This window comes from Sitophilus oryzae, unplaced genomic scaffold, assembly GCF_002938485.1.
Source record: "Sitophilus oryzae breed Bouriz unplaced genomic scaffold, Soryzae_2.0 scaffold_1393_pilon_pilon, whole genome shotgun sequence".
Lineage (NCBI taxonomy): Eukaryota > Metazoa > Arthropoda > Insecta > Coleoptera > Curculionidae > Sitophilus > Sitophilus oryzae.
Genome location: NW_022146052.1, coordinates 1,539,872 through 1,566,986, shown reverse-complemented (window position 1 = coordinate 1,566,986; position 27,115 = coordinate 1,539,872). Strand labels below are relative to the sequence as shown.

The 27,115-nt window shown below is 30.7% G+C and overlaps 1 protein-coding gene across 9 annotated transcripts in view; it reads right to left on the bottom strand.

Moving 5' to 3' along the window:
* LOC115875628 (collagen alpha-1(XVIII) chain-like) overlaps positions 1 to 27,115 on the bottom strand; it is a 955,759-nt gene that overhangs the window by 190,773 nt on the left and 737,871 nt on the right. For 8 of the 9 annotated variants that reach the window (XM_030891132.1, XM_030891136.1, XM_030891134.1 and 5 more), the window contains 5 exons: positions 23,736 to 23,922; positions 23,338 to 23,532; positions 18,145 to 18,335; positions 3,097 to 3,204; positions 797 to 805 (listed from right to left, as the gene is read on the bottom strand). In XM_030891132.1, the coding sequence (XP_030746992.1) occupies positions 797 to 805; positions 3,097 to 3,204; positions 18,145 to 18,335; positions 23,338 to 23,532; positions 23,736 to 23,922 (690 nt within the window). The remainder of the gene's footprint in view (positions 1 to 796; positions 806 to 3,096; positions 3,205 to 18,144; positions 18,336 to 23,337; positions 23,533 to 23,735; positions 23,923 to 27,115) is intronic. The other variant, XM_030891133.1, reaches the window with a different exon arrangement.

Genomic DNA, 27,115 nt, shown 5'->3' with positions numbered 1-27,115 from the left:
AACCATTTTAGGGCAAGATTTTTTGGAGGGACTAGAGGACGCAGCAGAAGCTAACAGCAGCAATATCGGAAACTTTGCAAAGAGCTGTAAGTGCTTTAACGCAAAGGAAGAATGAGAGGAAGGTTTGCTACAACAATACAATGGGCCTAAGGCCTCCGAGTGAGGAATCAAACCTGATTCCAAACCCCAGCAACCTAATCTAACCTAACCTAGTAAAAATATAGAATACACAGACAGAACCTGATAATCGCCAGCCGGCCAGTGCTCTCCTGTAAAATTAATAAAATGGCGCTTATAATGTTTATCCCTTGGACCCATCAATTGTTAACAGTCAGTGATGAAACTGACTGAAATATTGTGGATGTTAAACTAAATAAAGATAGTGTCTCAAAGTTCAAAATTCTTTTAGTATATTGAATCAATAAGTATAAGAATAAACTTTCTTATAATTATTTCACAAAATATACTGAAGAAAAACAGATATAAGTATTAATTATTATTACATTTCTTTTTAATTTTTATATAGCCACAACAATTTCTTATTGAAAATATTTAATTTAGTCAATAAAGTAGACATAAACAGTGCAACAACAAAGAGCATAAGCTTCTTATTAATAATCTGTTCGAGAAAAAGTAGTATCAACACAAACGGTTTATCTGTTCGGAGTTAATTAGAAAAATAAAGGAATCGTTGTAGTTTATGAAATAAACAATTCGTTGTGAGCTTTTGTCCGAGATTTGCATTCTCGTTTTATTTTCTATTCTACGATAAATATTTATTTTCAATTAGCCTTACCTTTCCGTTCTGTTTCGTCGGATGGTGCAATGGACAAGAAAGACAAATATTAAATCCGCTATTTCGAGCGTAAAGTTAATCGTGTTTATTTATAATATATATATAAAAAGTTAAAACTAACGAATAAAATAAACCAGCTTTTCAAATACGAAATGGATTTTTCGCGTTTATCATTGAGGCTGTCGTTAAATAAAATAATTTAAAAATGAAGTTTTGGAAATAAAAAATATATATAAATTTTTGTTCAGAAAAAAAGGAAATATTAAATTGATTGAATTTTAAGTCAATTAACATTGTCATGTTTTTTCTTCTATTTTTTTTTCTTTTTATTATTCCTTCTTTATTTTACATAATCTACTGCGTTATGATACTAATTTTATTAGAGTTTTGCTTACATCTCTATTGAATTTTAAAAATATATATAATTAAAATTATTTATAATTAAAATATATTTAATATTATTAATTTTAAAAATGTAATAAAAGAAAATATATACTATATATCATAATAATAACTGATGGTAGTCTGTTTGTCAATTAATATTTATCTGGTCGTCTTATACTTGGTTAAATTGATTGAATTAATTAATAGTTTTAAAGAAAAATTAAATTTAGTTTCAAAAACCTGACTTATGTGATGTAAAATATGAATATCTTTACAGTTTACCGAGATAACATAATAAAATTCAGTTTTCTACGTCCTGGAAAATTACTTGCTGTGTTACATTGATCTTATACAGTTTCATATCAAGTTAAAAAAAGTATTAAAAAAATAATTTTTATATATTTAGTTGAATTTCTTGAATCAATTAATTGCTTTTAAAAATAAATTAAATTTAGATGCAAAGAATTAGACTTAAGTAATGCCACGTGTGATTGAAAGTAGCTTCTGCATTTATGCCATTCATATCTGTATATTCTGGAAACTTATTTTTCATAGCTTACTCATAAAATTATTTCCTTAAACTTGTCTTTATATGGTTTTTGGCCAAATCCAAAGATCTAGAAAAAATCTTTTAACTAACTTACTACCATATCGACCCTTACTTTGAAAGAAAATCTAAACTTAAGTTATTACAAAGAACAATTATATAGAAATTGTGTTATATTGCCAAATGAGAGACATATAGTTTGCATCATGCTAGCAATTTTTTACAGAAAGTTTTAACTTTTCAATAAAAAACTACAATTGTATTCAGAATATTCTACTAAATATATGAGCAATATACAGGGTGAGTCTTAAATAAGTGCAAATACTTTCAAGGCTGGTAGATCTCGAAAAGAAACATATTTTCTCTTTACCGTTTTTCAAATAATTTCAAAATAATCGAGTTATTTTACTTTGAAAATTTAAAAAAAAAAATGATTTTTTGCTTAAATTTTGAGAACCGCTGGATCTTTTCTTGATTTTCTTTCTTGTAAATTTAATCTACTATCTATGTTGGTATATTATCAAGAAATTATGTTTTTTTAACTAAAAACTAAAAAAAATTCCAAAAAATTCCAAATTTTCAATTTTTTTTAGGAAAAAAACTCATAATTATGTTTCTGGGTTCGAAATATAGGTATTACCCCTAAAAAATATTTGAACTTATTTAAGTCACACCCGCTATAAATATATGACTGAGATAAAAATACTATACCATCGAATAATTATTTTGTTTATGACTAGTCAAAAAACTCGACCAGAAATCAATGTCTAGCCATTTATTCCTTTAAATTTCAAATTTGATAGATACCAAAAAGTAACAGGGTATTTTTCTATGTAGTCGCAATCTGAACAATAATTATTTTTAAATCCTGTTTGGAATAATCACAAATATAAAAATAGAAAGCATTTAAAAATCTGACAAAAATTAAAATTGATCAAAAGTCTTGTCAAACAGAACTAACAAAGAAGGTTTTTTAAAATAGATAGAATGACGTAGCTTTCGTTTTTAATCTGCGAATATAAAAATAACATTTGGCTTTTCCTTCTTAATCTTTTACTTCTCAATACTTTGTCTTTAATATCTCACTTTCATTTCATTTTGTTCATAGAAAAAAAAAATTAAATACTATACAATGACAATCTTTGAAAATAAAATTCCAAATTTATACGTAGAAAGCCTTTTTAAATTAAATTCCTCTCTCCAAAATCCTATCCCACTGAAAAAAATAAAGATGTAATATATTATTCCGACCAAAAAGCTTTTCAACTTAGGCAGAGATCAGACCGTGTCGCAGATAGTCTTATGACAACGCACCCGCGATTTAAATCTTTCCCCATATATCCCGAATTTTACGGAAAATTCCACTTACCATCCATCCTGGAAGGCCTATCTCCCCTCCTTTGCCTGCCGGTCCTGGGGGACCCTGAGGCCCAGGTCGGCCGCGTCGACCTCTCCTGCCCATGTCGCCCTTTTCACCCTGGAAAAGAAGAAATTGGTCCAGGTGTAATAAGTTAGAAGAAAAGTTTTAAAAAGTTCAATAATATTTGTTAATAAAGAAGGAAACTGTTTATACTTTTGTTGAAAGCAAACTTTCAAAATGATGTTGGTTGTAAAACTCAAACAACTACTTGGGAAAACTCAAACAACTACAAATTTGAATGTGGTAGATAATGATTCAGTATTAAAACTAAAATAATTTCGCACTTCCACTGCCTTTATTTATTTTGTTTACTCAACATTTCGGTCAGAAGTATCACTGACCGTTATCAAGTGTGAACAGTTATCAAGAGTTCACACTTGATAACGATCAGTGATACTTCTAACTGAAACGCTAAGCTTACAATTTTTCTATTGGAAAATTTTATTGATATCCTTGAGTCTTTTGAGCCTTTTTTTGTATTCTGCAATGTCCGTGTATGTTCTATTTGTAATTTTAATGACGTATTTTTTTTAATTGTATGATTTGTATTGCAGGATATTTTTTATTATTTGTATATTTTTTGTTCTTTTGTTTGTTTTGTAAATGCTTTGTCGATGAAGCTATTTTGGCTTTTTGTACAATAAAGCGTTATTTAATATTATTATTATAACGTTATGTAAGCAAAATAAATAAAGACAATGGAAGTCTAAAATACTTTCAGTTTTAGGCTGTACTTAAACTGCCGTTAAACGGTAGATTACTAAAATGCCGTTAATAGGTATGACGTCGTTGATGTGACGCACTTGACGGGCTTTATGAAATATAGGAATTTTATAAGGACTAACCAACGCTATCCACCCCACCAAATAACCAACTTAACCAACGCAACTAACCTCGACACTGATAAAAAAATATAAAAAACAGATATAAATTAGTAAAAACCAACCAACCCCAGTAAATAACCAACTAACCAATGAATTAACACCCTCCAAATAACCACGCTAACCAACCCGCCAAATAACTAAACCAATACAACCAAAAAGAGTGAAACCAATGCAATAAGATCACGCTATAAGCAAAAAAGTCTTGGCCGGCGTGAGATTTGAACCACGGACCATGCGCTCACGAAGCGATAGCCTCAGCCACGGAGCCACACGTGCTCTTGCAAAGTGCTTATAGGTAGGCATTACTTTCCCCCGACGTGAACGACGTCACAATATCTAAGCTACCGTTTAACGGCTGTTTAAGTACATCGTTAGTTTTAACTACACATTTATTCAATACAAACATCCAATCCGACGTTTTCAATTCCATGTAACAACTTAGTACAGTACAATCTCTTTAATCGGAACGTTCCCTTAAAGACCTGTCAATTACGTAGCACGGTGTCTTTCTAGGCGCGATTCTCATTATAACCTAACACCACCGTCACGTTAAGCCGCCGGCGACCGCGATAAATATTATCACATTGCCGACAATGAAGAACTTCACACTATCCGTAACGCGTTGGTCGTGGCAACGTCCATCTCCTATTTATTTCATGTTTTCTGTCAAGGCGGCTGCTCGACTTGACGGTACGTTAGAGTGAGAATCGCGCCTTCTTTGCGTTATGCATTCCTTATTCCTTGAGCAACACGTATAAATATGAATGTATAAATCAATTCGCTTCTGATCTTTAATATAAATATATGCCTGACGATCATCAATTTTCTGAATCAGAAAACCTTAGAAATCAAATGATAATGTCGAAACTGAAACATATAAATTTTAATAGGTCATTTCAAAAAGTAATCGTGAAATGAAGATTTTTCTGTATCCTAAGGGTAACAAAGCTGGCTTCGAATGAACAATAAACAATAAATTTATGGTGAATTCATTTCTTGAAAATTTGCTTGGTATTTTCTCAAGAAATAAACCCGTCGCGTTTTTGAAAAATACTGCGTGTTGACTGTCACTAACCAATGAATAAACACAGAGAACTAATATCAGCTTTTCACACACATGTATAGCTGGGGTATCGCAGAATGTATGATTCCAAAGTATCGTATTATTTTTGCCTTATTTTTTTTATTTTTGACTGTACATTTTACTTATATTTATATTACTTAGTAACTAAAAGAGATTCGTAGGCAAGCTCCATTCCAAAAAATAGAAACAAAAGACAGTTATGCTTTTAAAGCCGTTGGTTAGGGTAATTGGTTAGTAATTTCGTCAACAAAAGAAGAGTCCGAAACCAGCGTGGGACAGATGATTATGGTAATGTGCGTTTTTTTCTGTACAAAGTGAGAGGTTTTCTTTTAAATTTTATTATTTTTACATAAAAGGATTTTATATTTCAGATGTCTAAATGCAAAGCTCGACAAGTCACACATTTTTAAAAGTGGAGTTCTTTACACCATTCTTATCTAAAGATCTATCAAATGGTATAATATTTTCTGGCAAATATCAACATTATCATATATAAGATAATATATTTAGTATAGAAAATAAGGTTTAAATACAAAAAGCGACTACCAAGTCAAAAGGATTTGTTCTGCTAAGAAATTAGATTTTGATGTTTAATCTTAAATTGAACTTAAAACCTAGGTATATTATTATTCTTTGCTTACTTTTGTTTATTTTTTAATCCAATTTCAATTAAATAAAACAAACCATTTTATTTTGCTCATTTAACAAGGTTTGTAGTAAAAACCCGACATGTCCTAATCAAAATCCCAATTTACAAGAAAACTCCCTGAATTAAATTTGTATGCATCATACTTTCAAGAAATTATGTGCCAGATTCAATGCGTTCGACTTATTATTCTTTTTAATATCCGTAATATTTTAAATCATTGTTTGTATATTCTGTAAAATTTGTTTCAATGGACTTGTCGGCATTTTTTTGCATTTATACAAGATTGGAAAGTTTACGCTGTATTTGTTATATTCGAATAATTCCCATATGTCATTGGTTTTGATACTTTCGAAGTTCTTAAAATCATTAATAAAAAATCCAAGACTATATTTAGAAGAAGAAAGTTAATGTAAACTACGAAAATATCGGGAAAATATCAGCTCAAACACAATATGTATTTGAATATTTATTGCATAGGTTTGAAAATTATAACACCATCTTCTAGAACAAACAAAAAGTAGCAATGAGAATGTAAAATTTATTTTGTTATATCTATTCAAATAGTGTCAAAAATAAAATATAAATAAAATCAAAATTTTTTTTTTCTAAAATCTTGGAAAGTATTCAAAATTTAGACCTTTACTTATTTTGATCATCCTTAAATGGTTGCCTCCCATTTAACTGGCCTCGAAAATCTCCTATTTTCCGAGATCCCATTGTTGGGCCTTTAATTTGTGACACCCAGTACACAGTAATAGTAATTTATACTTTATTTTCCAGAACAAAAAAACTTTAGAAAAGTTGAAGTACACAAAGTATCTGATTCCTGTTCTACCCTTAAGGGAGCTTTTCATCAGTCCAAACTTTTTTCAACTGCCCTAAAAACAACTTTCACTGTTTCCAAAACACTTCCAGTATATGAATGTAAATAAAAAAATCTTTTAGGCTCGAGCAAATCCGTAGCAATGGTTTTGTGAAACTCTTGAATCTCTTTGAAAGTAACACGTATTAAAATTTCATATTCATCCGAGCGAAATATTTTCTTCTTTTTGTGGACACTGTAAAGCTCGGTCCACAGGCAACAACTTAACGTACGACTTGGCTGCGTCGACAAAACATGGTTTGGTCTTCTGTATTGTTTTATATTATCATGAAATACTGTTGCCGTTAGTTTTTACTATTTACTTAAACAAATTTAAAACAGAAAGTTAACAACTTTCGACAACATTCAAGATGGTCTAGACCTTAGTTACTAAAAAGTAAAAAGGCATATTTTTTCTCACTTCCAATTGCTTAACTAATTGCTAGCGGACCTTTGAATATTGGACGAATTACTTATGAATGGATGTTGAAGCAGTATATACTGGATCTATTTAATCCCCCACTAAAAAATACATATATTTGTATTTGATTAGGTTGTTAATAAAAACTAACTTTGAAAGTGGTATAATGTGCTTATCAATCAAACTAACTTTTCTGCCTGCAGTCAAGGATAATAAAGGACCTTTAATAATGAATAATAAAGGGGGACCCCCCTTTTTTACATTCTGGTTCAAAATAATCTTAAAGAAACAAGAAAGCTACAAGCTCTTTGCACCTACTGTTTAAATGCTTCGGCATATTTTCAACACACAATTTCAAGAAATTCAATATAAAAACTCGAAAATTTAGTTCTTAAAAGAACTGTTTTTTTAAAAAAGACTATGAAAATAGACGAGAATTACTCACAATACTAGGATAATTGTCCAATTATTAAGGATAACATTGCTGAAAACGGCTCAATCTGACCAACTTAGCGATAATCAAATTCAGTTTAAACTAATTTTTTCAGCTTTAGTCTAAATAAAATATCTATTAGAATAATTTGCTCTATAAAGAAAAATGAAGGGCTGCTTGGTATCTTAAATTATACAACAAATTTAAATATTTTTGCCAAAATTTTATTTAGTCAGGTTTATAGACTTTAGTGTCAATGTCGATATGATTGATGACGTGCATCGGAAAATGTTTTGCGATTACAATATACCCGGCTGGCAATCGAAACCTTGGGTCGGCGTTTACATGTATAGGAGTGAATCGCTATGGTAATCTAGTAAGTCGGAGAGAGCAAAAATACGAAATATTTATTACATAATCACTTAATTTGACGCTAGATTCCATGCGTTTGGAAAATACTTGGCTTCTGTCTTTATTCAGTACATCTTATTTTACTAAGCGTGTTGACCGTACTCTTCGTACACACGAAAATCGGCTCCCAAGACCAGAACTGCCGACCCTTAATATAAATGGTATTCGTGAAGAAGGAACTGTAACTAAATAAAGAGCTATAACATTTTAATTTAGAAAATTTAATTTAAATCAGCATAAACCTGGAAATGTAATTCCGTATCGATGGTAAGATTATAACAAAGCAGGATTCGATATGAAACATCATTAAAAGAAGATGAGTGTATAGAAGGAGTTTAATCTCCGCGACCTTACATATGTATCGTGTTCTTGATTTATAACGAGTTATAACTCATTATATAGTCTCAGGGCTTTAATAAAACCCAGTATATGAGACATTTTAATAGAGGTTAGGTCTCCATCTTCGATATCAGTGGTACAAAACTTCATGGCACAAATTGTTGTAGTCTCGGTGATGAGGTGTTCTGGTGTTTCCCCATTTTCTCCACAGAATCTACATTAGCTGATTTTTCTTAGCTTCAATATACTGGGATGTTCCTGGAGGAGACAGATTAAATCTGTTAAAAACCTCGTGACAATCCGAAGATTGTTCATAGATAAATCAAAGAAAATCTTCGATTTTTCTCGGTCGTAAGTTCTGAGAAACTTCTTAGAGTGTCTTAAACCGTTGGAGGATTCTCATTCCAGGTTAGGATCGGAATCATACAGGTTCTTAAGTTCCGCTTTAAGTTGGTTTCCACTTGGAAAGCAGAACGTTTCTGGTCCAGTTAGTGGAGGATTCTCTCCTTTTCTAGCTAGGTATTTTTTTATTGCCTATTGAGTAGGAGGACATTATTATATTTATCTATTTTGTCCAGCTTCTTTAGGCGTTCTTTGACCAACTTCGAATAGATGAATACTGAGTGGATTGTTTTTAATGTAGCATGACTATTGGATAAGATGGCTATATCTTGTTTACGATAGTTCCTATCTACGATAAGTTGCACGTATCGTACCACTGATAGCGTAAATGTCTGCTTAAAGGATGCTTGGGTAGGTGTCCATTTGTTCAGATTATTTAGTTATCAGCCCAAATACGCCTATCCCTGTCTTTGCTTTGGTTTTAGAAGCATCAGTATACCACGTTATGGTATGGCCTTTCACCTGCTGAGCAAATATGCATCTCTTCCAATCAAAATTATTGATCAATTTTTTATTGGTCAATACTAGGGTGAGGTGTTTCTCAAAGTTATACATTCTAGGTATAGTTTTCCATTCTAATGATTGACGACAATGTGCAGCGGTGTTAGTTCAGAAATGACCTAAATTGCTGGCTGTTCTCTTATGTGACGCAGTTGCATGCCAGTCTCTGTACTTTGCACAGGTTTTGCCTTGCTGTACGTTGCTCTAGTTTGGTATACCAAGCAACTGCTTCATATGTAATCATGAGTCTTACTATCATGGTATGCATCCAGCGTAAAATGTTAGACATAATATTAAACATCATTAACATGTATATCATGATTTATTTGAAATAATTTTTTTTAGTTTTGTTCAATATAAATTCTGGCATATTTTTATAAGTAATCTGTATAATATTTAATACATTTTATGCAATGTACAGGGTATACCAAATTTGTGCCTCCATATTGGGATCTAGAGGAGATGCGAGGTCGGTTAAATGGAGGCAAAATTCAGCAATTTGATGCTATTCAAAATACCAACTAAAACTTTAAACATTCCAAATATTTCCGAAGAATTTTGAAAAAAGAACGAATATTTACAATTTATTTATATCTACTAATATCTGTGAAAGAGACAGAGGGGATTGACAACGTCGCATATTGTATGCGAAGTCCATCTTATCTTCACCTATCTTCAAGTGTCCCTAATGTTGTCATTGGCGCTTGCATACGAGGTAAGCCAATAAAAAAACATACTTCATACAACGTAGGCTTTTGATATTATTTAAACTATTTGTTATTATACAGTTGGATAAAATGTTATCTCTTCCACTTTGTTCATCGACCCTGGCTATGTTCTACCACACAAGTAAATATTTTAACCGTGTAACATAAATATGCAAGACCATGATGCTGTTTATAATAAACTTATGAACAACAGTAATTTTTTATAGCGAGCCAATTTCTACTATGATCGCTAAAGTACTTCGCAGATGGTGTAAATGTTGGGCGCTAGAAAACCAAAGCCAATACTGGGACCGTTTTGCGGCGTATTGAAAGTGGCAAAGCCCTATATTGGAAACAGAAGGACCCTATTCGCTGTTAGCATCTTGGTGGCAAATTTATGGTCTGGCGTCGACAAACCCCCGTGGCAATTAACTTTGTTATTAACGAAACGCGCTTGGTGTAAAATCGCTTAAGGGTTGAAATTAGGGCAAGTATGAATGGCGGTATTTTCCCTGATATAGAACAACATCAATACTAAACAAAAAATGTGTTTGTTGTTTAGTATTGAGTTATATAAATTTCAGTTATATAAAGGTAAACAATAAACAAAAAATGTAATATACCATGTAAATGTGAGAACTCTTATATTGCTGAAACATTTTATGTGTTATAACATTGCCGCGTTGAAGTTTGGATCCTCAGGTGCATAATCAATTGTGGTCAAGAAAAGTAAAATGTTGTTAAGTGCAGTTTTCAGACTGGTAAAATGGAAAAAAGCTTTGCAATTATATCGATCTGCTGTCGGGTATCCTTTTTTAATAAAGGTAAGTTTTTTTTTAATTTATTTTGTGGAATGTGTTAGGTAGGGCTAATGGCGATCATCCATTTAGTGATGTGGAATTTTGCAAGTAGTTTTTAAGTCTTTCTAGTCGCGGCAACACCCGGCGGAAAACAAGCTGATATCCGGGAAATTGCCGATTTCCCCCGGCGCGGCAGCTCTGAAAATATCGCAATTTTTTTTGTCGCAACTATTTCAAAGTTACATAACTTGTTTATTTAAATTTATTTTAAAAATGGTAAAGACAAGCTAGGTTTCTTTTAACCAGATCTACCACCAAAATATATGTACCTATTTCTGGGACACCGTTACCCAACGTCTGTCTGTGTTAGTCATAAAATTTGTTGATATTAAAAATAATTAGGAAGTCATATTAATAAAAGATGCAAGAATATTAAGCTAAAAGGTTGATCAAATATAAAGAATTCCCGAAAAAATCGTTTAGTAAGTTATATAGTTTGTTCATTCTCACAAAGTTGTTGCCCATGATAAAAAAAGAAAAAATTAATGATAAAATGGAAAACGTTTGTTTTGTGTATGAATCGTTTAGTAATCATAGAATTATAGTAAGTACCGAGATTAACATAAAGCGAATAATGCATAATTTAATACATTATGATTCACAAGTTATATATACTAGAAAGGTTTTTATAAAACTTAAAAGAAATGCCAATATGTTAAACTAGCAAATTTACTATTTCTAATTTTTCCTACTATAGTTATAAACCAACATTTGCCTCTCTTTATACCTGCGGTTTTCTTCCAGCTAATTACTCATAGTTAAACAATTGTGTTGAATATTACTTTGTTAACCTGAATTCATATACAACCTTTTAATTAGACACAAAAATATAAAAAAGAGTGAATTAATCAAAATTAAAAAAAAAATTGAAAAAAACAAGATAAATGCATCCCAAGAAAAATATTTCTTAATTTCTTTTTTATTGACTATAATAACTTGAAATTAGTGGGTGGACGTCATAAATAAAATAATTGCTATCGCTATTTAGGTAGGCTATAGAGAAAAAAATATGCAATAATTCATTTTCTCCTTGTATATTTTTTATAAATTCATGTTAATGTCTTTTGTTGTTTTCTAAGATTATTCTTCTAAGAATATTGTCAAGGATGGAATTATTGGATATATAAAATAACTTAAATATATTTCGTAAATTAATAATTCAATTGAAAGGAAATATAAAATATTTAAAGTTCATTGGCATATCGAGTTTACGCAATAAAAGCAAAGTTTTTAAATCAAAATTATAAGCATAATTGGCAATTGCGAAAAATATTTCCTTCCATTACGAATTTATAAAATCATCAAATCAGCACTAACGCGGTCATCGCACCGATAGACCAATAATGCTGATTTGATAATTCGACGTAACGAACCAATAAATACAAAAATGTCACCTGTTTCGAGAATTGATGTTCGATAAGGTCGCGGTCGAGATTCCGGCATTGACATTCGAAGCCCTGACACTACCCCCGAGCCAGTGATGATAATGTTCGTGCATAAATATAATATGTAAGTACATATTTATTTTTATAATTAATTATGCATTATTCGTAAGTTAATTAAATTGATTGTTAAATTAAATTGAAGTTTTTATTATTTGCTATGCCCCTGGTCATAATCCACAAAATGGGGTGTGACAATATTAATAGTTGAGTGCTTTAAGCCTTTCTGGGATACAAACCTCGGAATTAATTTACTGTGAACGAATTTTTATAAAACTTTTTGCATTGTATTGTTAATAATATATATTACAAAGTTTACCCATTTAAATTCGTTGCTTTTACTTTAGCATTTAAATAAACACACATACATATATACAAATGCATACATACAAGATGGCTCCGTATTCCGGAAAAGCTCTGTATCAGTATTCCTATTTGAGATTTTCACTCCAAACTTTTTACAAAATATGTGTTTAATGGTAGTGCGTATTTCAAAAATATTTTTATAGATATAGAGGGTGAGTCCAATATATATCTATATTACTTTAGTTTAGTTCAATAAATTTGCTATAAAATTCCGGTTTCAAAAATACCTTCATACCATAGAGTATACTGAGTGGTTTTGAATTATAACCACGTCCATGATAACGTCAATCTGGATGTCCAGGAAACTTCGTATGGGAACTTCTAATCGAGACGATCGACTTAATGTAAGTTTATTGCTAAGGAACCGCCGGCGCAGCGCCGTTTGTCAGCTTTTCAAATTCATAATTAATTGTATTTAAGGAACGTAAATATTAACTAACGGACTATAAGAAGAGGATTAAATGAAGCAAATCTTATGTCAAGAAGGCCTGCTTCGGGACCAGAACTTACTAGATGTGTTGACTAGGAATGGGCTTAATGTAACAATAACGAAAATATGTTAGTGTATTCTTCAAAAGCGAATATATACAGTAGAAAATAAAGCTAATGGGATGAACCTAAAAACAAACCATCGAGAAAGGATGTATCAAGATGATAAAATTATTTTTAAATTTCTTGCTGTTTTAACATATTCCACAGGGTGTCTCAAACTTTCACCAAAATATCAACATTTTAATTTCCCTAGTATAATTAACAGATGGGGAGTTTCATTTTTAATTTAGAAAAAGATACTAAAAAGTCAAATAATTTTGCTACACACTGCTTAAAAAATCATCAAAATCGGCCCATTAAAACAAAATATATTAACCTTTAAAATACATCAAAGTTTTAATGTGTCCATCTTTCGTGCCGGTGAAAGTATTTCAAAAACTATACATTTAAGTCATATACTTTTCTAATGAAACAAACCTTTATTTTTTTACTAGAATCCAAAAGTCAATTAATATATAGGGTGTTCAATTACAAAAAAACATATCTTTGATGTCTAACTTTTTTTATGGACACTCTGGAGAACTATACATAATTTTAGAAAATGCTTTAAATTGACTTACATAAGCTCACAACATTTCACTTCAATACAAACTTTTGTTCTCCTTGCAAAAACCGCGTCGTATATGACGCGTTACCCTGTATAATTGTATAATTTTATTTCAATCAAAATTTCAATGATTAGAATATAAGCAGAATAGGTATAGCTTATGCATTAGACTTATTTAAGTATTTCAGTAAATTTACTAGCAAAAGAAATAAAAAAATCAAAAAATTAAAAAGAAAATAATTAAGAATTTACTAAAATTACTGAAATAAAAAATTAAAAGCAACGATAAAAAGGGGTAAACATTTTAGTATTTTATCTATAAAACACAATACAGAAGGTTTCACATTCATACATTCACAGTAATTGAATTCCGAGGTAAAAATCTTTGGGCACTCCACTATAATAAAAACAATGATTATAGCCGTTTTTTGTATTTGATAATGGAACATAAATAGTAATGACAATATAGTGAAGAAAATCATTAGAAAAATAATGAATAAACATAAAAAGCAACAGTCCCTCAACTAAAGCAAAACAAATTAAATAAACTAATATAAGGCGACATCTCCATAACGAGAACCCCCATCTAACGACGGATTAAGTATAACGAGGTGTCCCATGTTTCATAACACGCTCAAATCTCATATGAGTGCCCCATTTGTCAACGCGTAAATATATTCTTCTTGCCGTAAACGGCATAGGGTTGCAGAAAATAAATTTGCCCTCAGCAAATAATATTTCCAAAACCTTTTTAGGGCAGGAGTCATATTTGCGGGAGGAAATTTCGGCCGTGGGTTATAAATAGCGAACGACATAAAATAAGTTGGACAGTCTTGCCAAGTAGAGCGAAAACTTTTTCAATTAGACAGTTTTGCAGTTTTTCGCAAAAACGGTAGGTAGTTTTTTATGATGGTAGTCTAGAAAGCATTTTTACTTTATTATTTGTAAGTGCTTAAAAGTTTATTAATGCTTTGGAAGCTTAAAAAAATGATTTATGAGCTAATCAAAATTTTCACGGAATTTTAAATTGTCTTTATTTTCGAGAAAATTTAGTCCAAACATAAGGAATATTTTGTTCGTGTTTGACCATCAAAATCTTAAAAATAAAGAAGTTGTCTGAAAATGTACTACAGTACAGAAATAGTATAATCCTTTATCTTTAATTTCCTTCTTCATTTGTGGTAAAAATACCTAGCCAGTTTTACATAAAACGTTAAATGGACTCTTAAAGCCAAGGTATATCGCGCACTCGGCACCGAACAAATACATTAAGAATCGCAATTTGTCGATTCTTCGGGACGCGATGTCTCGATCTTGTCATTAAGAATCCCACTGCTGATCACTTTACGTGATCCTACGATATCATTAAAATTTGGTTATTGTTTTCAGAGATAGTAATAAATAAATACAAATTACGTATTTTTCAAAGTTTGTTAAAATCTTGAAAATACAAGAAGTGTCCTGAAATCGAAGCTAGAAAAGGTATTTACTATTATTGGTCTGTACAGGGTGTCCCATTGGGACATGGGAAATGATACGGTATCTCCGTAATTAGTAAAGATAGGAGGATGCGGTTTGCACAAACCTGTCCCACTTTTTTGTCAAACGGTAGATGCTGCAAACAAATTTTTCATAGCCCTCTGCCGTTTCTGAGCTATAGGGTCTTTTCAAAAATTTTGCAATTTGGGACCCCCTGTATCTCTGTCATTGTTAGAGGTATCGAGAAGGTGAAAACTGTTTATTGTAGAACTTTTTATGTAAAATTCTGTGGCGTAGTCTAGTTTTCTACGAAAAAAAGATTTTTGAAAATATAAACTAAAGTTATGTTTTTTCAAATGGAATACCCTATAAATTTATAAATAATATGATCTGTCTTGCTATGAGCTTCTTAAAAATATATATCACTCTATATTTATTTTCACTACTTAATGCAACATTTAAGATATATTATTTTCTTATTAGTAGGCCGTGATAAATAACAAAAAAAAAATTGTATTTACTAAAATCGTTATACACATATTCAGAATGTTATTTAGGATTGATATATTTTATTTTTGAACTGTTACCACTGAATCTGTAAATATGTTTTTTCTTTTTTTTATAACGAAATTTATTATAACGGGATGGGTTTACAAATATCTAAGAGCTTGCATTATTAAAGAATTTTTCAGATGTTCGACATTGTTGCAGTTGCCAGGATATATTTCATATTTCAAAAGTCCATAAAATCAAAAATCGAGAACGAACAAATCCAGGAATTAGGGAGGCCATCATATGGATTCATTGGTTCCAATTCATTAATTTGAGAAATAATAATTTAGCAAAATTCTAATATTTTCAAAGTTGTGAGCTGGAACCTCATCTTGCTGAAAGTATATTTCACGTAAATTAGCTAAAGGAATATTTAGAATTTCCTGTGCGATAGCTTAAGAAGATTTACAAATAGCGGTAGAGAATTAAATTTTCCTAATCTATAAAGAATTTATTAGTGACTCCCAAAATAAAACAAGAGACAGATAGCAGTTTATATATAATAATTCTTTAGTTTCTTTTATTATCAATCATGGCTTATACTAATAAATATATTTTAATAAAAGCTTTCAAATATTGCAGTAAATAGTATATACAAATATAGAGTGATATATATATATATATATATATATATATATATATATATATATATATATATATATATATATATATATATATATATATATATATTTTTTATATATATATATATATATATATATATATATAAATATACAGGATGTTCTATTTGAAAAACATAACTTTTAGTTCATATTTTCAAAATATATATATATTCGTAGATATAAACTATATATTTTGTATATTTTTGAGAAGCTCATAGTAAGACAGATCATATATATTATTTATAAATATACAGGATGTTCTATTTGAAAAAAAACATAACTTTAGTTCATATTTTCAAAAATATTTTTTTTCGTAGAAAACCAAACTACGCCACTGTATTCTACGCAAAAAGTTTTACAATAAACAGTTTTCACCTTCACGATAGGTTTAACAATAACAGAGATACAGGGAATGTCCCAAATTGCAAAATTTTCACAAAGACCCTGTAGCTCGGAAACGAAGAGGGCTATGAAAATTTTGTTTACGGCAACTTTCGTTTGACAAAAAAGTGGGACAGGTTTGTGAACACCGCGCTCTTCTAAAAGGGTGCTTCTTTCTTCCTGTCTTAAATCATACAAAGTTTTCAAAATTCCATGCTAAATTTGGTTTGGTCATCAAAATATATGTTTTTTTTTTGTTTTTCAAACTGAACACCCTGTATATTATATTTTTGTTGGATGAAGAAATAAAAAATAAACATTCTTTGTATTTAAAATATTTTATAAATAAAACCAACTATAGTAAGTACCGTAAGAAGTTTTTTTTTTCAGAACACACCTCATATTTTTAACATTTCTTTTTTAAAGACTAAAGAATTTATTTAGTTATATCTCTGAAATTATCATAATTTATTTTCATCATCGAACAAATTTATTATCATCATTTTATTATCAAAAAATAAATAAAATAATATCTTATGACTATGTAAGGTGAACAGAAAGGAAGCCAAAAATTAAATAATATATAGAAATGATAAAATAAATAAATATATAAAAAAAATTTGCTAGTTTGGCCAACCTTTAGTATTTAAAATATTTTCGTAAAATAGGCCCCAGTACATACTTTATGAATATGTTGTAGTCTCATAGTGTATTCCGTCTTTTCACGAAGAGCCTAGTCAGTTAATGAAAAAACTAACCTAATAACATAACTAGCCTGCTAACGTAACCGACGCGCGACGCTTCATGAAGTGACTAGGATCTTTACAAAAAGACGGAATACACTATGTAACTACGACATATATACTTAAACAACATTTTTCAATTCTTTTTATGTGACCTTCAGATGCTCAACTTGCTGTTTCAGTAACCTGTATATACCAAGAGATACAAAATTCATTATATTTAAAAGCACGTGAATGCTCTTTAAACTATTTCAAAATTTTTGATGCAGGTTACTATGGTATACAGGGTGGTTGGAATTGTATTTAGGAAACTTCGGCAGCATATTCTACCGATGAAAATAGATACAAAAATATTCGTATAAATTTATATCCCAAAAATGCTTCGTTTTGGAGATACAGGCTGTAGAAGTTTCATTTTTGTTTCGTTTTATGTCAATATTTGGATAAAATATCTGGGTGTTTTCGACATAAGAAATATGATTTATGTCAATATTACTTCTAACTGTAGGGTGCGCTACCTACATAGTTGTTAACTGGTTTGAAAAGTAATAACTTTTTCTCTATACCTTTATAAAACTACTGAGTAAAAAAATATTTTTGAGGCCGTTTTTGAAGCAAAAAAGGTCTATTGTAGTGTAATTCGAACCACTCTGTATTTCAAGTGTATTTTGAGCAAATAATTAATCCCTCATATGGTTTTGTAACAACAAACTTTGTAACAACAAACTTTGTAAACAGACAGTGTTATATGTAGTTTCTTACCTTTAATGTTAGAATTTGTTCATTTCCGTTTGACATAATGACAGAGCCTGGTGGACCTCTTTCACCTTTTTCTCCTTTAGATCCTGGTGGTCCTACCGGACCCAGAGCACCGTCAACTCCTGAATCTCCTTTAGGTCCAGGAAATCCAGCTGGACCAGGTAAACCCGGCTCGCCATCTCGGCCTGGATCACCTGTAAAATAAGAAATTAAAAATAAATATAAATAATCATTCCTCAATATTAATTATCTTGTGATAGAAACAAAATAGTTAAAAACAAGCAATAAGATAAAATAATAATGTAATAATAATGAATAATTTTCAATAGTAGGCAATAATTGACAAAACCCTTCCCGTATTTTTTTTCTGTTTTTTTTTGTGAAAGTCAAATATTAAAGCGCTTTACAAAACATAGACACCCAAAATATTTTTTAAATTTTGATGCTCTCTAACGGACAAACGAAGCACTTGTGTATAGAGGTGAATTGTGTTTTAATACTAAGATTGTTATTAATCGTTACTGCCTTCTTCAAAATCGAATATATCCAATGAAAAGGAACGAAAATCCTTTACGATGAGGTAATGGAAATAAGGGTGCCTCAAGGAGTAAAAATAATCTGCTACGCAGATGATCTGGCTGTATTAACCACAGCTGGAACCTCCGAAGGAATGATACGCAAAACCGAAGAGGCTTTACACTATATATACTTGTGGATGAATCAAAACCAGTTGGAAGTTGCGCCAGAGAAAACAACTGCTATTCTTCTAAACCGAAAGACAAAGATAGGTGGTATACAATTTAAAGTCGGTGGGAAGTACGTTAAACCAACCTAATACAGCAAAATACCTCGGAATAACACTAGATAGAGGGCTAACTTACAGTCAACATGTAAAAGATGCTTGCGGAAAAGCCAACAGAACTGTCAAAGCTATATGTGGACTACTTCCGAACTTAAAAGGACCGTTCTCAAAAAAAAAAAGAAAAGTTCTTGCGGTATCAATGCAAAATATAATTCTATACGGCGCTTCTGTATGGGTCGAGGCACTAAAATTCCAACGGACGAAAAATATATTGCTTTCCACACAGAGAAAAATGACCCTCAGGATCTGTTCAGCGTATCGTACGATATCAACAGATGCCGTGTTGGTTATAGCTGGGCTGATCCCGCTGCATTTAGCAGCTGAGGAAAAGCGAGAGTTATGTGTCAAAGCAGAGATTAACGATGAGGTGAAAAACCATTAACGACGAGGTACCTATCAAAAATGGCAAGAGGACACATTGGGATACAGCCGACAAGGGAAGGTGGACTAGAAAGTTAATAAACAACGTGGAGGACTGGACAAGTAGGAAACACGGAGACGTGGACTATTACATTACGCAGTTTCTTTCCGGGCATGGAGTCTTCATGGACTTCTTGCACAGAATAAAGAAAATACCAAATGGCAACTGCATGTACTGCGACGAAATCGACGATGCCGAGCACACGTTGTTCTGTTGTCCGAGATGGGAAAACGAAAGGTCTGCCTTACTGTCGGATGTAGGAATGTTAACTTCGGACACCTTGATTATGAAAATGACCAAAACTAGCGAAATATGGGGAAAGGTAGGGGCATTTATGAAAGAAATAATAATAGAGAAAGGAAAAGATGAAAAAGCAAGAAATGTGGAAGGATCCTAAAAATAAATAGAATAGAATATAGATAAAAAATAACATAGATAAGATATAAACCCCAAGATCACGTACGAACCCGAAGTAATGCCATGCGGCGGTTCCGGGTAAGGGGGGAGGAGGAGCTGACTCCTCGGAGGTGGATTTCTTTAGTGGGTAACAATTCGACTCCCACACTGTTTGGAGTTCGTCTCTATTATCGTCTCTCTCGAGATGGTGTTGGGAACGAACACCACTCGCCTATAAAAGGTTTTTTACCACCCCCTCAAAAAAAAATTAAAAGGAAAGTATTGAAATGAATTAAATAAAAATATCAAAAAATTTTCCAGAAGTTTTCTAAATAATATAGTTTTTAATAAATAATAATTTGCTTTTCCGGTAATAATTTGCCTTGGTCCAAGCCTAATAGCAACCTTTGAAAACATTTAATATTATTAACTTGCGAAAGTTTTAAATACATACTCATTGATTCCTCATCAAAAAATATGAAAAAAAGTTCCTATAAGCACGAGTATGGAAATGCATAGTTTTAGAGCTACAAGTTGTTAAATTTTTTTAAAATTGAGTTTTTTGTAATTATTTTAAATACCATTATTTTTTTTATTTGAAATTGCTCTAAGTTGGACTAATGGTAATAATAACTTATAGTAATAATATTTAATAATCATTTAGGTAAAATATATAATTTATTATTTTTATTTTTATTTTATCAATTGTGATAAAATAAAATTGCTTTATCTCATCAAGGAGGCCGAATTCAACAAAATATCAAGAGATAACTTTTAATTGGCATTAAACGGCCTACACAATTTTAATAAAAAAAGAAAAATTCAGTAGCGCACATACTTTTTTTTAAAAAATATTCCAGTGACAACCTGTATGCATGTCCCTGATGAATTTATCGACATTTTTTTAGCATTAAAATATGTAGCATTTATAGTAACTTTTACCCTCAAAATTTCATTCGAATCACTGAAAGTACTTGGAAGAAAATTACAACAAATCAAAAAATTATTAAGATTTTAACACCCTGTATCTACGAAACAAAGCAGAATCGTTGATATAAAAAATAAACAATCTAACAAACTAAAATTGAAACTAGAAATAGAAGTTTACAAGTAAGGAAATATGGACAGTGGAAGAAATAATTACGACATTAAAAATTCTAACTGTTGTACACTTATTTAAAAAGCAGCATTTAATAACAATGCTGCTTTTGTGTTTATATCTTTACGATCTATATAAATTAAACCAATGCTATGTTGACAATATGTTTGAACATAACAAAGGCTGCTGTATGTATGTCACAAACTAATATTGACATGACAATGTGCGGTCCCACACATATTAGGTTTAATACCATCGGTGGACACCTACTGCAATTCAATTTAAGCTGTTTCCATTTGCGTTGTCAGCTGCGGCGACGGCTAGTAAAACAAAAACGCCCGCCTGCTTCGTATCAATCTTAATCAGTTTTGAGTAAATCAGACAAAGGCAACTCGCTACATTTTCTTTCACGTTCTATATCGGTGTAAAATGTTTTTGACGGCGCGTTTGGATCAGAAGACTGGCGGCTTTTTCTCAGCCCAGCTCGGCAAAATAAAACACGTTGACACGAGAGAAAGCTTTGGATTTTCCTTTTGAAATGTCAGGTCTGTGGCATTTTCAATAAAATCGCTGTAATCATTTTCGATGGGAAGTATTGTGCGGAACGCGCTAGTTTTACAACGATATCTCTTATTTGAAGTTTATAAAGCCGCTATTTATAGAAATAAAATCTTTGAAATACGAAGAAGTTTTACAAAATCGTAATATAAATATGAAGAGGTTTATTTATTAGAGGTTGAAAATAAAGTACTAGTTTAGTTTAAAAATATATGGGAATGAGTTCTTTAAAATGTTTAGTTTAGTAAAATTTAATTTTTCATAAATTTAAAACATCAAAGAGCTCTTTGTTAGCTAAAAATCGTAAGGTTTTTGAATTGGCTGGAGCTTTTTTAAAGCCCTTTTTATACGGTTACCTATAACCAAAAATATATACTCTATAAAACTTAAAAAGATAACTAAACAAATTATTTATTGCTGCCAAGAAAATTACACTTTTATATATATTATCAAAAGATCTCATATCAAAGAAAATTTCAATTCAATCTTTCTGCTAATTATTAATATATTGTGTAACTAAGCGAATGAAAAACATGAAATTGTATAATAATTTAATAAAACAACTTTATTAAATTTTATTTTTATTATAACTAACATTATTTTATTTAAGAATAATTACCAAGTTTATTTAGAAGAGAGTTTGTTCAGAAGCTTATTTAGAACTAATAATTACTGAATTATTGAACGACAAAGAACAATGAAGTTTATTCTGTTATTTACCAACAATATGAGACAAACAAATATAACCCAGAACTTCAACTAACTCGAAAAACATTTATTGAACGTTGTACAATAAACTTTGTAACAAAAGTTTTCCGATTATTACAAAACTTTTTCTTAAGGATCTCATTTAAGAAATGATAGACAAACTTTTTAACTCTTTAGCTTCCGCTTTATCATTACAGAAGAAAAAGTAAGTTTCTGTAACCTTCATCAGATATTGAGTAATTTTAAACATTACTATGATAATCCTATAACTTTTTTATATAATTGACTTAGTTTTTCTTTATAGTTCTGAATAGAAACTGTTTTTGACAATCAATATCTAATATATAAAATTCTCGTGTCACAGTTTTAGTTAACTTACTCCTCCGAAACGGCTTGATAGATTTTGAAGAAATTTTATGCGTATATTCAGTAGGTCTGAAAATAGGTTGTTATCTATTTTTTATACCCCTAAGTTATAAGGGTTAGGTGAATCACCCCAATTTTTTTTTATTTTTTAGACAACATTTTTATTTTTATTTTTTACAATGTGGCATTAAAAAATACCGTGTACCCGGTGGCGTAGAGGTACAGCTTTCATCTACCAATCTCAAGGTTGTGGGTTCGAATCCTACACCCGGCATTTTATCAGCCGACTATTTTTATTAAAATAAACTTAATAAAACTGCAACGTAGGTCGACTCAGCCTTAAATGAGTACTCGGGATTCACAGTCCTGAGGTAATAATAGGCGGTTGAAGCGTAGTGCTAGGCACATTACCTTACTTGTATACCGAACGGCTCTAGCATGGCAAGCTGTACCTTGCTACTCCCAAGGCGTTAAACGCTATATACTGGAGCTATTATTATTAACAAATACAACCCTAAATGTTCACCCTTCTACCACCAACCCCTATTTTTTAATAGCGATATTAGTAATTCAATAATTTTAAATCCCGTGAAAAAAAATTACTGTAGTCCTATAAAAATACTTATATGGACAAAACAACGTTTGCCGGGTCAGCTAGTTTATTACATAAAAAATATTATGAATTAGTGAAATTAAAAAAAAACTATGAAATGTTGTCTTCTATATTAGTAATTTCTAGAATAAACTTATTATTACAGTAAAAAAATAATTTAAATAGTTAAATACCTTTCGGTCCATGTTCTCCTGGTTCTCCTTTTATCCCTGGTGGTCCAGGCACAAAATCTGTTAATCCATCACTGGAAATTGATATTCCTGGTAAACCGGGAGGACCACTAACTCCAGGTTCGCCTTTTGAACCGTCTTTTCCAGGAGATCCTGGATTACCAGGAATACCATCCATGCCAGGAGTCCCATTTTCACCTAAAAAAGAAATAGTCATCCTGTACACACAAATTATAACCAGGAACATAAATATTGAAAAAAAAACTGAAGAGGATAAGCAGTTTGTAAAAAATAATTTATTTTTTAAAAAATAATTAATTTTTTACAAACTGCTGATTTATTACTAATTTAATTTTTTTCAAATATTTACTTTTTAGGAATCTTTTATGTCTTTTTATTACCTTTTGGACCTTGAGGACCTCTTTCGCCTGGTAGTCCTCTGTCACCACCTTCTCCTTTTTGTCCAGGATTACCCTTTGGGCCCACAGATCCTCTGTCGCCTTTAGGACCTGGATTTCCTGGTTTTCCAGTCTCGCCTTTGGCTCCAGGTATTCCAGGTCGTATCATAGATCCACCCATAACAGCTTCCTTTGATTATAGAAAAAATAAGTAAATAATAACTATATTTAAACTGCATTTTAACGCAGCAGTGTTTTCAAAATATAACAGTTTTTTGTAGATTTTCTTACACTGCAAGTGGCGAAATACCCATAGGATATTTTTGAAGAAATAACTATATTATTTTAATCTTATTAGATAATGTATTTATGAATAATTTCTCTCGCAGTTAGCCACACGCGGATACTAAGAGAAGCTGACAAAAAAACTGACATTCAGGTATAATTAAGTTATTTAGAAAAAGGTAAAAGTAGACTTTTTACCTAGTATACAGACTTGCATTTGAATGCTTTTCATTTTTTAATTTTTTCCGTTTATAAAGTGTCATAGATAAAGTTCCCATCATATGGAACTTTTTTATTTATTGGTTTAGGTGAAATTTTACTTTGGATATATTCACACATACATAAGTGTACCAATTTTCAGCCAACTAGATAAAAAATAAAATTTCGTAATTTTTAACCAATAGTGTTAGCCTATTCTCGTGGTAGAAGTCCAAACAATTGATTGTAGTCCGTTTGTTGGTCAAATATTTAACAAGTGGTTATATATTCAGTTAAATTTATTGAATTTGCTAACAGTTTTTAAAGAAACATAAATTTGGTTGTAAAATTTAGATAAAAAGTGATGCAAAGTATTAATAACTTCCCTATTTGTCGAGATAGCATCATGAAATACATATTTCCACATGCTGGAGACCTATTTAGACAATACTAAATGTCAAAATGTATTTCTCATGGCCTACTTATAGAACTGTTTGGTTACATTGCCCCTGCATGGTCTCTGATCAAATTAAAATATTAAACAAAAAAAAAATAGAAAGTATAACAAGAAATGGTTGAAATAACTTACTACTATAGCCTGATTTTTAAAGAAAATATAAAATTAACGTTGAGTAATTAGAGAGAAACTATATTTATTGAAAATATGTCGCCTTGATATATAAGAAAAATTATTTATGGTTTGCACCATGGAAGTCATTTTTTACAAGAAAAATTAACTTTTCATAAAAAAAAACTATTAATTTATGCTAGACATTTAAGTAAATATACAAGTATTATTACTAGATTAATATTTATATCACAAACGCGCCTATTAGTTATTTTTGCTTCTATCACGAGTATCGGCTGCTATTGCCAACATTTTCTGCGTCTAGATGGCTGAGAATTGGTATATTTTTTATGTAAAATTAAGACAAAAATTTTCAAATAAAGTTTTTCGAAATTCGGCCAGAAACCCCATTTTTAGGCAATTATTACTTTAAATGTCCAATTTAACACTTACCTTAATTAAAAAGGTAAGACTTTCTTATGTCAATTTAATCAAAAACAAAGCAAAAACTATCGCTGTCAAACTTCACTTAAATCAATAAATAAAAAACCACATGCTGCAGACTTTATCTGATATTGTATATCAATTTTGTTTTTATATACCGGGTGCCTCTCAAAAGTGGCTCACCCTTATAATTTTTATATTTTTTCAGATTACAGAACGAGATTTGGTATGTTAGTATATGACATAAATAAGGATTGATTGACGTTTTCGGTCACTTTCTGTTTCACCGGAAATGACTACAATAATTTTTGATTTTTAAATAGCACCCTCGGTATAAAATGGCACATCATAGGTCAACTTTTGACACTTTCGAATATGGTTTATTTGAAATTGCAACATGCGGTTCATAACGACAGTTTGACTGGAAATACCAAGTGTCTGGTATTTCGTTCCAATTGAAAAAATTGAGATATGATTAAAAATACGATTTGAGCATCTCTTAGCCGGCCAGGACAAGACATTAGAGATCTAATCTATTTTTCTAAGGCTCCTCGATTAAGAATTAGTGTTATTAACACAGCCATGACACTCTAGATTGACATTTAAAATACATTTTTTAAGCAAAAATGTCAAAAGTTGACATATGATATGTCATTCTATTGAGAGTCTCATTTTCTATCGAACAAAGTAAAACAATACCGAGGGTGCCATTTAAAAATCAAAAATTGTAGTCATTTCCTGTGAAACAGGAAGTGGGTGAAAAAAAATTGAATACGTCAATCAATCCTAATTTATATCACATATTAACATACCAAATCTCGTTTTTAATCTGCAAAAATAAAAAAATTATAGGGGTGAGCTACTTTTCAGTCGCACTCGGTATATGAAGTTTTTAGGTCAATAATAAAATAAATGAGATAAAGTGGTTAGAGAGATCAGCAGATATTTATCGATTTTAATTTTGGGAACGATCATTTTTTTATTCTTATGATAGTCTATTCAACATGAAAACCCGTAATGATTGTCTGTCTATGTTATTAATAAAATAATTGTTGATAGTAACAAGAATGAGGAAATCAAGCAAATAAGTAAGACTGGCTATATTTAACAAAATATCAGAGTAATTCATTTAAAAATAATTTAATTGTAGTAAATATTAGTTAACACAAGATAAATACAAAAACTATAGAGAATGCAAAAGCAGCGCAAATAAAAGTTCTAACTAGATTTAATTAACTTGAAAAATAATTAGTTTTAAAACATGATGTCTAAAATTTAATGAAATTACAAAGAGCTGACAAATTAGAAACTCCAAACAGAGACGAAAATAGAGCAATCGGTCATAGGATAACGCCTCTCGCACTGTCGGACGCTGTCAATGAAATTATCCCAATGTTGTCATTGTTAATTAGTAATCTCGCATTAGTGCTTTTCAAAATAATTACTCGGAATTAGTAAATAGATACTCGCATTAGGATGTTTTGCTATTAAAAGAGCCTCATAAACTATTTTAAAATTGAATGAAATAATAAATATTTAGAGAGAGAAATATAAAGGAATTGTTTTAGTTGAATAATTAAAATATTTTTAATTACACTAAACCTATGGTAAATCTTTTTTTTTATGTAAATCAAACTATAATATCTGATTTACCGAAAAATGTAACTGGTATGAAAATCACAAAAAGAATACAAACAAGACCTGTCACTGCCCTATTATTTTGATGTATTGATTATAAATAAACAGAGTTGGGCGTCGACGCGTCAACTTTTATTGTTGACTTCCGCGTGTCAACAATACATCGACTCTGAAGTATATATTGACAGTGTTAAGAGTATCACAAGAGCAGGTTAGGGTTCGTCATTAGAAGAGCATGATTTATTCCTCC